This window comes from Saccoglossus kowalevskii, chromosome 14 (genome assembly GCF_978046115.1).
Source record: "Saccoglossus kowalevskii chromosome 14, keSacKowa6.1, whole genome shotgun sequence".
NCBI lineage: Eukaryota > Metazoa > Hemichordata > Enteropneusta > Harrimaniidae > Saccoglossus > Saccoglossus kowalevskii.
The window spans coordinates 4350190-4364597 of NC_140654.1; the positions used below are offsets into that span (position 1 = coordinate 4350190).

The 14408-nt window shown below is 39.2% G+C and overlaps 2 protein-coding genes across 4 annotated transcripts in view; both read right to left on the reverse strand.

Annotated features, from left to right (window-relative positions):
* Positions 1-5264: 5264 nt before the first annotated feature.
* Positions 5265-6315, reverse strand: LOC146734385 (uncharacterized). The gene is made up of 2 exons (XM_085508227.1): positions 6243-6315; positions 5265-6067 (listed from the first exon to the last, which is right to left on the reverse strand). The coding sequence occupies exons 1-2, from the start codon at positions 6313-6315 to the stop codon at positions 5265-5267; spliced, it is 876 nt and encodes a 291-aa protein (XP_085364353.1).
* Positions 6316-10726: 4411 nt separating this feature from the next.
* LOC100371354 (uncharacterized) overlaps positions 10727-14408 on the reverse strand; it is a 48993-nt gene continuing 45311 nt past the window's right edge. For all 3 annotated transcript variants that reach the window (XM_085507807.1, XM_085507808.1, XM_006813378.3), the window contains one exon: positions 10727-14237. In XM_085507807.1, the coding sequence (XP_085363933.1) occupies positions 12559-14237 (1679 nt within the window). In that variant the 3' untranslated portion in view covers positions 10727-12558. The remainder of the gene's footprint in view (positions 14238-14408) is intronic.

Consider the following 14408-nt stretch of genomic DNA (forward strand, 5'->3'; position numbering starts at 1 on the left):
GAAACATCTATAACATATCGAAAGCTTGGAACGTCACCTGTCTATTACGAAGCACACAAAAGTGAAAAAATGAAAAATATAAACTCAAAATTAAATTTTGTTTTAATAGATGTTTATGCAATGCATTCTCTATGGCACATCCTGTGATGTTTATTTGACTGGGGATCACTGGCCAGGGCGGAAGTCGGCCATCTTGTCCACTCATTTCTGGCAATGCTTTTATTGCAGATCTTCTATTGGAAGGTAGGGGGTGGGGAAGAGTTTGTGATGGAATAATGAATTAATTAGACTGGGCGAGGGACTGGTAAAAATCGATCTTAAGTCGGGGATTGGAGGAGCTGGGATAGTTCTACTGTGTTCTGACGATGGTGGTGGAGAGAATGAGGGGTGAGGGGAAGTTAGTTTTTTATTGGGTGGTTTGCATATATTTAAGGGAGTGGAGGGTGGAGGGGATGCAGGGGTCTGGGGGGGAAGGTTGCGAGGGCGAGTTAATCGGGGATATATCCATGGGAGAGTCATCCAAAAAAGCTTCTAAGAATTCTTCTAAGTCTAGAGAGGATGGGGCGAAAGAGGCTGTTCAAAGTATTTTTCCATATATGTATCATTCATCTTGGTGGAGCTCGTGGTATAAACGTAGTTGTTGGGTATGATGATAAGGTGGGACAGAGGTTGTTGGGTAAGTGTGAATGGAGTAATAGATAAAGGGTGTGGGAGGTGTGGTATCGAGTTTTTTTTCGTTGCTTATATTTCTTTGGGAGAATTGAAGGGGGTGGGGTTATAATTGTGTAATGGGTGGTAATTAATGCTGATGGGTAAGTTGTGTTGAGCTTAAGGATAAGGGAGCGTTCAAGGGCTTTGCGTTTGGTGGTGTCGGAAATCATAACAATGGGTGAGATAGTGAAGGAGGGAGTAGTGGGGTGGTTTGGCGAGTCAAAGGGGCAGCTGAGGAAGGCGGGTATGAAGAGGATTTGATGTTTTACCAATATATTGTTTGTGACAGGGAAGGCAGGTGATAATGTAAATGACTTTCTGTGATTTGCAAGTGAGGGATTGGTCAGCTGGAAGTGTTGTATTGTTAGCTTGAGAACGAATGGATTGGAGGCTATGGAAGTGGGGGCAATATTTGCAGGTGGAACTAGAATGGAGATTTTTTTTAGTGGTTGATGATCGAAAGGCGGAACGGGTAAGAATGTCTTTTAGATTGGCGGGCGTCGAAAGGAGGATAGAGGTGGTGTTGGGGAAATTGGTTTCTGTTGCTGGGTCATTTGTAATGATGGGAAAATATTGATGGAGAATGTGGGCTAGGTTAGGAAGAGATGGGGCAAAGGTGGTAATCAATGGTGGGCGGGAGAGAGTTTGTGAGTTAGGATTGGTTAGGGTTAGGGTTAGGGGGCATGGTTTTTTTGAAACGGTGCTACATTTTTTTGGTCCCAATTTGTTATTGTACAATGAAAAAGTATGTAGCACAAATGCTGAATATGGTGCTACTCATTTGTACATGTGCTATTTGATATAGTGCTACTTGTGCTACTATTTTTTTAGTATAATCTTAGTCAAAATAAGTTATTATTGACGCTAGTGTAGTGGAGTGTAGTGTAGTGCAATGTAATGCATTTTATTTTTCATTGACCTTGTACTCGTAGCACCATTACCATTTTTTCAGTTTTTTGGGTGTGTATAGCGCCATCTCGCGATTTGTTTCGTTTATTTAATGGAATTATGCTACAAAATGAAATATAGTGCTACTTAATCTAAAAATCAGAACATAACTCTTTTGGAATGGATTTTAATATTGGGATTACATATCGAAGTGTGGTAAATGTTGACATAGTTGTCGATACGACTTGTTTACCACTTCCGTGTGACTGAGAATGTTCTAGAACCGTATTGTGTCTGGGTGGAATTTTTAGAAGTTGGTTGAATAGGTAATAGGACACTGTAGGAAGCAATAGAAGGTAATGGAACATTCTAGAAATTTGTAGTAAGTTCCAGACTCATTATGTATGCTGATGTAATGGTCTATTTATAGGCAGTGTGGGTATATATAGGGGAGTTGTTCAGCACTGAGATCAGATCGGAGATCTCGTTGAATTGTATTGGAGTTTAAGTATCTAGTTATTGGAGTAGTGGAGTTTTATCTCGTTATTGTACTTGATGTTTGCAGAGTATAATAATACCAGTACCAGTTGAAACCTCATCTGTTGGCTCCGTGTTCGCATGTTATCATCGCCGCCAGGGAAGTCTTTATGTTACTGTTGCCATTTTGGTATTTGAACCATCCCACCTGTACTATACCAATTACGGCAATATTACGTTGCGTGTGACAACTGGGGGCTCGTCCGGGAACAGTGGAGACATAGAAGACAACATGGCCAGCGGGATAATAGATATGTCGAAACAAGAGTTGATGGAGTGGGCGGATGAACTGGGAATGACTGGAGAAGACAAAAGGAAATTTATTTTGGAGCAACTGAGTTCTCAGCGAGCTGAGAAACAAGCGACGAGGGAAGAGAGAAAGGCAAAAATGGAAATAGAAGCAGAGGTGAGGAAAATGGAGATGGAGGAAAGAAGGGAAAAGTTACGATTGGAAGCGGAAGAAAAGAAAAGAGAATTTGAGTTGAGGAAATTAGAGCTGCAAGCAGCTATGCCGGGTTTCCAAGAGGCTGATTTTGGTGGTCAACGAAATGTGGTCAGTGATGCACAGCCACCAAAGTTGCCTGCATTTGTTGATGGTAAGGACGAACTTGATAGTTGTTTATTGCGGTTTGAGAGATTTGCAACGAATGCGAGTTGGCATAGAGATGGATGGGCCATAAAATTGAGTGTGCTGTTGACTGGTAGAGCACTGGAAGTATATTCCAGGATGTCCGACACTGATGCAGTTGACTATGATCGTGTGAAGGTGGCGCTGCTGACAAGATACGATTTCACAGAGGATGGGTACAGGAAGCGATTCCGTGAAATTAAACCTGAAAGTTCCGAGAGTCCTGACCAGTTAATTGTGCGGCTTAAGAATTATTTTGCTAAATGGGTTGAGTTGTTAGGCACTGCAGCAACATATGATGGTGTTACCGACTTGATGGTGAAGGAGCAGTTTATTGGTGCCTGTACAAAAGATCTTGCAGTTCATCTTAAAGAAAGAGCACCCAAAGATTTAGATGAGTTGGCGGTAATAGCAAAGCAGTACCTAGTGGCACATGATCGACAGTTATCCACGAAGAACAAGGTGAGGTGTAATGATAATGACACTGCCATTGGTAATACTGATGTGGGACAAGGCAGTAGTGTCCGGTGTTTTGTATGTCAGGGTGTTGGTCATCGAGCAGCACAATGTCCATCCCGCGTTACTGATGTCGACCATGGATAAAGCCAAGTTTGCAAGTGACCGAGTGATGAGATGGGCGATGACTCTGCAAGGATATAATCATCGTGTTGAGGATATTCCTGGACTGAGGAACTTTTGAACAGTATAGTAGAATGTTATTCGTTTATGACTGTATTTTATATTTTATTATATTCTACTGTATGTGATTTTCGAATTTTGTACTCAGAGCTTTATTCAGTTCGATTTGATATATTGTATTGTTGTTTTGTTTGAAATTGTTATCGTATTCGTATCATTGACGTCGTTGCTAGTCATGTAATATTATATGTTATAATATTCTTGAGAGGGGAGGCATGTCGCATACGACTTGTTTACCACTTCCGTGTGACTGAGAATGTTCTAGAACCGTATATATTTTATTAGCTCAATGGATTGCAGTGGTAATCGACTCATCACGTCGACATGGCCCATTTGTTTGCCTGGCTTATAAGTAAACTTGTAGTCATAAGCGGGTAATGTGAGATTCCATTGTTGGACTCGCGATGATGCCATTGTTGGGACACCTTTTGCTTCATTAAACAAGGTTTGCAAAGGTTTGTGATCATTTAGAATTTCAAAATGTCTACCAAACAAGTAAGAATGAAACTTCTTCACTCCAAATATTACTGCTAGCCCCTCTTTCTCTAGCTGAGAATAATGTGCGTGATGCGAAGCTAATCGGTTTCTCAGAGCCACCTGGCATTACGTGAGAGAGAACAGCACCGACTCCGTAGGGTGACGCATCGCATGCAAGTATCAATTGTTTTGTTGGGTCATAGTGAACAAGTACTTTCGAAGAATTTAACAATCTCTTAGATTCGTTAAATGTTTTATCTTGCTTCACTTCCCAGTGCCATTTAGTATTCTTGTTCAGAAGTATATGCAGTGATGCTAAGACGGTTGACAGGTTGGATACAATACGACCGTAGTAGTTAAGAAGTCCCAGGTACGATTTTAATTCAGTTATGTTACGCAGAACAGGAGCATCCATCAACGCGCGAACTTTACTTTCCAGTGGATGTAGGCCTACTGCATCGATACGGTATCCGAGATACTCTACTTCTTTCGTTTGTAAAACACATTTCTCTTTTCGAGCACAAATTCCAGCTTCAGACAATTTATTCAATACCGACTCTAAATTGTGTAAGTGTTCAGCTTCTGTCTCTCCTGTGATCAGAATGTCATCAATAAACACATACATGCGGAATTCCTTGTAGGAGACTATCCATACACTTTTGCCAAATCGCTGGAGCTGATGATACTCCAAATGGTAGGAGATTATATCTGAAAAGTCCACGGTGTGTATTTATTGTCGTGAACTCCTTAGATTTATCATCTAGTGGCAGTTGTAAGTAGGCATTACTTAAATCAAGCTTAGTGAAAGTCTGTCCACCACTCAGGGTTGTATAAAGATCTTTGATTCGTGGAATCGGATACGAATCGAGTTTCGCAACTTGATTTATGGTTACTTTGTAATCTCCACAAATACGTATTTGACCGTTACCTTTCAATACAGGTACAATGGGTGCAGCCCAATCAGAAAACTCAACAGGTTCGATTACACCTTCCTGTTGAAGTCGCATCAATTCAGATTCTACCTTATCCTTCATCGCATACAGTACAGGACGTGGTTTAAAGAACTTCGGCTGGGCATTAGGATCAACATAGATTTTCCCTGTCACTTTCTTGACAGTACCTAACCCATCCTGAAATACATTTGAATACTGCTTTATCAGTGATTCATGAGCCATAGCTACTTTAACATGACAAATTTCTGCCCATCTTAACCTAAAGACTTTTAACCAATCACGACCTACTAAATCAGGACCACTACCTTCTACAATTACAATAGGTACATTTGCTATCTGATTATCATATTTAACATCTACATTAAGAGTTCCTAAACTTTTATTTGTTCACCAGTATATGTACGTAATACTGCGTGTGCATTCTGAACAATTGGAATATCAGCCAATATAGTGTCATAAGTCCCTTTACTCATCAATGAAACAGATGCACCAGTGTCTATTTGCATTTTGACACACTGATTATTAATTATAAAATCTGCCTCTATGGGGTGTACTTTCTCATGTCCTGAACTAACATTAAACATTGTATAGGAAGTGTCATTAATTTCTGAGTCTTCTTCCACTATGTTAGTGACATGTTGATTTCGTTTCACTGTTGGTCTACTTGTTTGCTTCTTACTTCTACATGCTTTGGAGATGTGCCCTATTTTCCTACATTCATAACACTCAGCATCTTTGTAGCGGCAAACATCAGGCGAATGATTCTTCCCTAAACATCTGAAACACAGCTGTGAATTTCCAGCTTGACAACCTCTACGAGTTTGACTATTGTTGCCATGGTTATCACTTCCACCAGATTTTCTATACTGCCTTCTATTTCTCTGTGGGTGGGTTTCTTGTACTTTATGGACTTTCTCTTCCCTCCCCTGGGGATTTATTGCGGATTTCATTGACTGTATGTAAGTCACTTTTCTTGCTCTAACCTCCATTCCTTGCGCTAGCTCCATGGCTTTCTTAAATTGCAAGGTACTTTCTGACAGTAATCTACGCTGTATGCAGTCATCTTGGACTCCACACACCAGTCTATCACGCAACATTTCTTCTAAAGTATCTCCATACTCACAGTGTTCTGCTAAATGTCGTAAATCAGCAACAAATTCTGAGATTGACTGACCTGGTTTACGGAATAATGAAACGCTGACGGTTTGGGATGGTGATGTGCTTGCATTACATCACAGAGCTCTTTGAATGTTTTGTCCGATGGCTTTTCTGTTGAAACTAAACTACGCATTAAGCCGTATGTCTTAGAACACATACACTAAGTAGAATAGCACGTTGCTTATTCACACCGGTAATTTCGTTTGCAATGATGTATTCACTTACGCGTTCATCAAACTCATCAATCTTGCCGAAGAACGTCATTTTCACCATATAAAGTTACCTCAGAATAAGCTTGGAATGCTAATAGTTTATCCTCGTTGCCAATTGTAATGTATTCACACAAGAAACACAAGATCAAGGCAGTAACAGGTTTATTTTGGTTACGGAGCTTACAAACATGGCGGGCATCTCAAGGCGCAGACGACACTTGTTAAGAGGGCGTCTCAAATGACTAACTATGATAAGGTCAAGAGTCATCTCACAAATACAATAAAAGTGAATATACTACACACTACACTACACTACACCAGCGACAATAATAACTTATTTTGACTAAGATTATACTAAAAAAAATAGTAGCACAAGTAGCACTATATCAAGTAGCACGTGTACAAATGAGTAGCACCATATTCACCATTTGTGCTACATACTTTTTCATTATGCTACCACAGTTTGTAATTGTGCTACTCAATGTAGCACAATTCCAAAAAACGCCCTCTACATTAGCACAATAACAAATTGGGACCAAAAAAATTTAGCGCCGTTTCAAAAAAACCATGCCCCCTAACCCTGACCCTAACCCTAACCCTAACCCTAACCAATCCTAACTCACAAACTCTTTCCCGCCCACCATTGATTACCACCTTTGCCCCATCTCTTCCTAACCTGGCCCACATTCTCCATCAATATTTTCCCATCATTACAAATGACCCAGCAACAGAAACCAATTTCCAAACACCACCTCTATCCTCCTTTCGACGCCCCGCCAATCTAAAAGACATTCTTAGCTGTTCTGCCTTTTGATCATCAACCACTAAAAAAATTATCCATTCTAGTTCCACCTGCAAATATTGCCCCTACTTCCGTAGCCTCCAATACAACACTTCCAGCTGACCAATCCCTCACCTGCAAATCACAGAATGTCATTTACATTATCACCTGCCTTCCCTGTCACAAACAATATATTGGTGAAACATCAAATCCTTTTCATACCCGCCTCCAACAACATAGATACAACTACACACATCATATACCATCCACCCTCAACTGCCACTTTGACTCGCCAAACCACACCACCACTCCCTCCTTCACTATCTCACCCAATGTTATGATTTCCTACACCACCAAACGCAAAGCCCTTGAATGCTCCCTTATCCTTAAGCTCAACACAACTTGAATTCTCGTACATAAACGTACTTTTTCACACATGGGAGTGTATACTATGTTCAGAGATACTTTATTTAATGTTGTTTGAAGGTATACATATGAAGGTCATATTATTTTGATGAATATATTGAAAACTCAAAAGCTAAAATTATTGATTCACAAAAAACAAAAAGACCATGCTATGAAATTTAACTCAATTGCCATTCAAGATTCACCACTTTGCTTAATTCCCTGCATTTTCACCCTAACACTTTTAGAAATGTTTTTATTTCCACGAATGTGATTTAAAAATACCGTAACTGAATGCATATTTACGTATAAATAGAATATAATGGTTCATATTAGAGAAAACAAGTTTAAAATGCCAAAATATATTGTAGCACAATTACAAGAATTGCGCCCTCATTGGCCATTTGAAACATTTTATTGAGCTCCATTATTAAATACTAACTCCACTTATTTGAGTTTTACACATAACTTTTGTTAAGTTATTACGAAGTCAGAGTGAGTATTTGTTCGTTCGTATAGACATATTACAATGCTTGAGAAAATGAATGTGACTAGTGAATAAAAACAAAAGCATTTGAAAAATTGTAATTGTGCTACAGGCGCCATGTTGTTTTCTAAAGTTCGAAATTGACACCATTCAGGATTTATCTGATTTCTTGGTTATTAAAAGACCTGCTACATAACCTGTTTACTCGACAATGTAGTGGGTACCCAGGCACAAAGGTGTGGACTGATAGCATTCAAATATTAGAATAAAACATCATATATCAAACAATTTTACATACTACATCAGCATGCATCGTTTGCGGGATATTTAGAACAAATTCACAATTGGAAATTGTAATTGTGCTACGGCAGCCATTTTGTTTTTTGAAAATACCACAGTTGTACCATTCAGAATTTAATAGTGCTATCGGAAATTAAAAGGCCAACAGAAGCGCCATTTCACTAAATGGTGCAGTGATAACCTATAAACACAAATGTGAACTGTTTCTAGTCAACAACAATAGGGGTCAATTTGAGAACAATATTGGTCAAATTGAGATCAATAGGGGTCAACTTGAGAACAATAGAGACCTGAGAACAATTGATGCCGCCACGGAGAACAATAGTGGGGTAGGCTGGAGCCAATCTGAGGCCAAACTGAGTCAAGAAAACAAATCCGGCAACTGTTGGGGCTGCGCAGGAGCGAGCAAGGCCCTCTAGACCCGCCATGGTCGAATTTACAGGGTGCAGCGCAAACCGGAGTCAAATCCGACCAGAAATGAGCTCACACGGAACTTTAAAACACAAGGCGCCCGAAGGTCAAATCGAAGTCACTGGGTCACGGGGTCAAATTGAAAACAATGGAGGTCAAATTGAGAATAGGGACCAGAGAACAAAGGAACCGCCACAGGGAACAATAGTGGGGTTGACTGGAGTCAATCTGATGCCAAATTGAGCCACGAAGACAAATCTGGCACGTTATGGGGCTGCGCAGTAGCGATCAGCAGTAGCATTATTTAGACCCGCCATAGTCAAATTTACAGGGTGCAGCGCAAACCGGAGTCAAATCTGTCTGGAAACGAGCTCACATTGGACTTTAAAACACAAGGCGTCCGGAGGTCAAATCGAGGTCAAATTGGGAACAATAGGGTCAACATGAGTACAATAGGGGTCAAATTGAGAACAATAGGGGTCAAATTAAGAACAATAGAGGCCGCCACAGGGAACAATAGTGGGGTACGCTGGATCCAATCTGAGGCCAAATTGAGTCACGAAAACAAATCTGGCACCTTCTGGGTCTGCGCAGTAGCAATCAATGCCCTCTAGAGTTATGCAGTAGCGTTATTTAGACCCGTTATGGTCGAATTTACAGGGTGCAGCGCAAACCGGAGTAAATCCGACCAGAAATGAGCTCTCACGGGACTTTAAAACACAAGGCGCCTCGGAGGTCAAATCGAAGTCACAGGGTCATGGGGTCAAGTTGAAAACAATGAAGGTCAAATTGAGAACAATATGGGTCAAATTGAGAACAATAGGGTCAACTTGAGTACAATAGGGGTCAAATTGAGAACAATAGAGGCCTTAGAACAATTGAGGCCGCCACAGGGAATAATAGTGCGGTATGCTGGATCCAATCTGAGGCCAAATTGAGTCACGAAAACAAATCTGGCACCTTCTGGGTCTGCGCAGTAGCGATCAAGGCCCTCTAGAGTTGCGCAGTAGTGTTATTTAGACCCGTTATGGTCGAATTTACTGGGTCATTATATATGGGATAAATACCACATGCCTCTATCTATGGGAAGTGTGATAATAAGCAATAAATACCACATGCCTATATCTAATGGACATGTCATTATATATGGGATAAATACCACATGCCTATATATATGGGAAGTGTGATAATACAAGGGATAGATACTACATGCCTATATCTAATGGACATGTTATTATATACGTGATAAATACTACATGCCTCTATCTAATGGACATGTCATTATATATGGGATAAATACCACATACCTATATCTATGGGAAGTGTGATAATACAAGGGATAAATACCACATACCTATATCTAGAGGATAAATACTACATGCCTCTATCTAATGGACATGTCATTATATATGGGATAAATACTACATGCCTATATCTATGGGAAGTGTGATAATACAAGGGATAAATACCACATGCCTATATCTAGAGGATAAATACCACATGCATCTATCTAATGGACATGTCATTATATATGGGATAAATACCACATGCCTATATCTAGAGGATAAATACCACATGCCTCTATCTAATGGACATGTCATTATATATGGGATAAATACCACATATCTATATCTATGGGAAGTGTGATAATACAAGGAATAAATACCACATGCCTATATCTAGAGGATAAATACCACATGCCTCTATCTAACGGACATGTCATTATATACGTGATAAATACCACATGCCTATATCTATGGGAAGCGTGATAATACAAGGGATAAATACCACATACCGGTACCTATATCTAGAGGATAAATACCACATGCCTATATCTAATGGACATGTCATTATATACGTGATAAATACCACATGCCTATATCTATGGGAAGTGTGATAATACAAGGGATAAATACCACATGCCTATATCTAATGGACATGTCATTATATATGGGATAAATACCACATGCCTATATCTATGGGAAGTGTGATAATAAGCAATAAATACCACATGCATATATCTATACGATAAATACCATTGTATAGGGCAGTTGTAGACACAGCACCACAGATAACAAATACATGGCAGCAATTCTTTTAATTCTAATAAGAATTGAACAAGTAATAATCTCATCCAACCAAGTAATACTACAAATTGCATGAAACTGAATTTCAAAGAAAACGGTAATTTAAGAAACATTGTCAAATTTACATTCACAAATATATAACTGAAATATTTTGAGATTTTAATATTGATACTTTGTACTATTGATAATAATTTGTTTACAATGGGAAAAAAATGCTTACGTAAATAAAGTGTGAAATGAATGTTGAATAGTTAGCAAAAATATGTACATGTCCACGACACATAATATGAATTTATTTTAGCATCAAGCAAGGAACCAACCAATGAGTAAATTTGGGAACAGTGACACATACAGAGAACATGTCCAGTTACATTAAGAAATGTATTGGTACATGTACAATTTATAATTACTAATCAGTTATTCATACATTTAATGCTTTCCACTAACACAAATTTTGACTTCTCAGTTTTCTTCAATGATTTCAATTAAAAGAAAAGTCCCACAGATATATTCTGTGAACGTAAAGGCACCATAACACAACTAAGACTTCTGTTGACATATGGCATGTTGCTCTCAGTGTGCCCTCTAACAGGACTGAATTTGTAGGATCTGTAGTTAAAATGAAATACCAAAAATATAGCTGTGTCAGCTTGGTGACGAGGTTATTCAAGGAAAAATGAATACTGTATGTTGCTGTGGGAAGCTTTGAAGGCTATTTTGTTTATAAAATGTAAATTTCATTTTACAAAATTACAAAACTATAGCAAGATATTTTAATGCATGATTTGTTTTTACATTAGCACACCAGACAATAAGCATTACTAGTTACGTTACAGAAAATCCCCATTCATCAATGACATGCACAGACTTAAAGAGCACACTAGCTGTATTGAAGGAGCAAATATTCCAAGAGAATCTAAAACTCCTATCTTAAAGAAATACAGCACATATTTCAATTTCTTGTAAATAAACAAAGCAATTTGTGCGACACCTATCAAAAGTCTTATTTTTTGTTCAACATGTGCTGCATACATTTATTTGGGTTGCATTAAAGCCAGGAAACTACAGATACCATTACTTGTTGTACATATAATAGCAATACATGTACATGTGTGTATTTATTGTTTTTTAGTATTACCACAAACAGAAGCACCTAGAATATAACTGAAACAAAAATTCATAATCCCGAAAATATGGTTGGTATCTGTAACAGCAACACTTGTAATCCGTTATTAAGCAAATATGTTGTTTCTCCCTACACGCCACCATTGTAACAATACCACCTTGTTCATGTAAGGTGAGGTAACTAGATAATAATGCCCAAGAAAACATTAATGCAACAAATTCTGCATAATGCAAAACGGCTACCTGGCTTCTGCATAAAGCAAAATGCAAAATGGCTACCTGGCTTCTGCATGATCCAAAATGGCTACCTGGCTTCTGCATAATGCAAAATGGCTACCTGGCTTCTGCATAATGCAAAACGGCTACCTGGCTTCTGCATAATGCAAAATGGCTACCTGGCTTCTGCATGATCCAAAATGGCCACCTGGCTTCTGCATGATCCAAAATGGTTACCTGGCTTCTGCATAATCCAAAATGGCTACTTTGCTTGATTCTGAATAATGCTAAATGGTTCCCTGGGAAGGTTCCATGTTTTGAATGCTCATCTCAAAGACACTGCCCTCTAGTGACTGGCATAAGTTAAGGTACAAATTATGTAATAAATGCATTATTTGAAAAGGAAAAAAAAATGAGGTTATGTTTTCACCTTTACAGTTAAATTAAAAATTATACTTAAAATAAACTGACAAAAAACAATGATCATCTGCGGTGATGGTTTTGCCTCCATCTATCATAAGATCTAAATCCACCACCACCACTGCCACGACCACGACCTCTGCCACGGCCACGTCCCCAACCCTGACCTCTATCATAACCATCTTGCCAGTGTCTATCATCACCTCCCCAATGTCTGTCCCTTTCCCATCCACGATTATGATCACGATGATCTCTGTCTGAGTCTCTCCGAGGTCGACGTTCATCCTTATCATAATCACGACCAAACCGACTGGGCCGATCATCATACTGTTCGTGTACATGAACCCTTTCCCGCGAACCCCTTCGAAATGATGGCAGAGAATCATCTTCTGAAGATGTCCTCCTTTCTTGGTGATGCCTTGGAAAGTCTTCTGTGGCTTTCCGAAGATCCTCAGGGGCTTTAGGAAGTTCTTCAGGCGCTTTAGGAATTTTTACAGCTGGTTTTGTAACTTCCTCTGCATGTTTTGTTAATCCACTCGGTGGAGGTTCCAGAGCAGGTTCTGGAACAGGTTCCTGCAGGGGACTAGACTTTCCACTATCCATACCCTGTGGACTTAGGAAACTGGCAGTTGGTGACAGAAAGCTGGATGACGATGACGATACATCAAATCCTAAACCAGGAATTGTTATAGCAGGATCGTCATCTGCTGATTCAGTCTTGGTGGCGGCATTATCAACATCTATTTTCGTTGCATCAGACTTTGTTTTTGTATTAGTTTTTGCAGATTCTTCAGATTCTATTTTGGAAGCAGCTATAGACTTGGCACCTCTATCATCTTTGACAATGTCAACAACAGAATTTTTCTCACAAGGCTTGTCCAATGCCTGTGAGGCTACCGAAGCAAGCGTACTAGTTGTACGAGAAATATCAGCCTGAAGATTCTGAATTTGAGTTTCTAAAAGTGCCTTCTTGGCTTGTTCCAGTTCTTTTGCAAGAGTTGCAAGTTTTTGTTTTTGTTCTGACAAGTTAGAATCAACAGTTAGAGGCACAACCTCTTTTTCCTGTTTGACCTCTCCTAAAACAGTATCTAGTAATTTCTGCGCAGATACATTACTATTTTGGTTCATTACTGTGGGTACAGATACTTTACTAACAGGGGCTTTAGGAGTGGCAACAATTTTGGGAGTAACAGTAGATACTGGTGCAGTGAACTCCTTCGAAGTTGGAGAAAGGTCAGCAATATCATTATCATTATTATCAGCATCTTCTTCATCATCACTACTGAATTCTCCGAGGACATCGTCTGAGGGATCATACGGTTTCTCTTCTGCCTCCGCCGCATATTCCTGACTTGGAGAGTAAGGAGCTTCTTCCAAGCTGCTTGTAACGGGTGCAACTAAACTCGAAGGATCAATATTTGCAAATTGTCTGACAATTGGATCATAACTTTGTTGCTCAGTGATATAAAGTTCAGTTTGTAGTTTTCTCTCTTTACGTTTGATGTCTTCTTCTTTCTCCATTAACATGCATTCTGTAATCACTGAGGATAATGGTGGTGATTTAGATTCAAGACTATCATCAGAGAACCGTCTTTTTATCACTTTAGTAGTCTCCTCAGAGTGGCGTCGTTTGGAGTGTTTTTGGCTGTGACGAGATTCAATTTGGCCGGGAAGGCTGTGTCTCTGACGCTTTTGTTTGATGATCACCCCTAACAACATGTGTGGCCTGAATTCATCCAATCCTATGTACAGACAAAATAAAACAATAATGAAATAAAGCACACTTAAGTCTCTGTAAATAAATACTTAGTAGCTTTCACACCAAATTAATAGAAGTAAATTAATTTAAATGAATGATCCTAATTTATTGCTAAGGGTTTCAGTTATGCACAGTTCTCTGGCAAAACTGCATT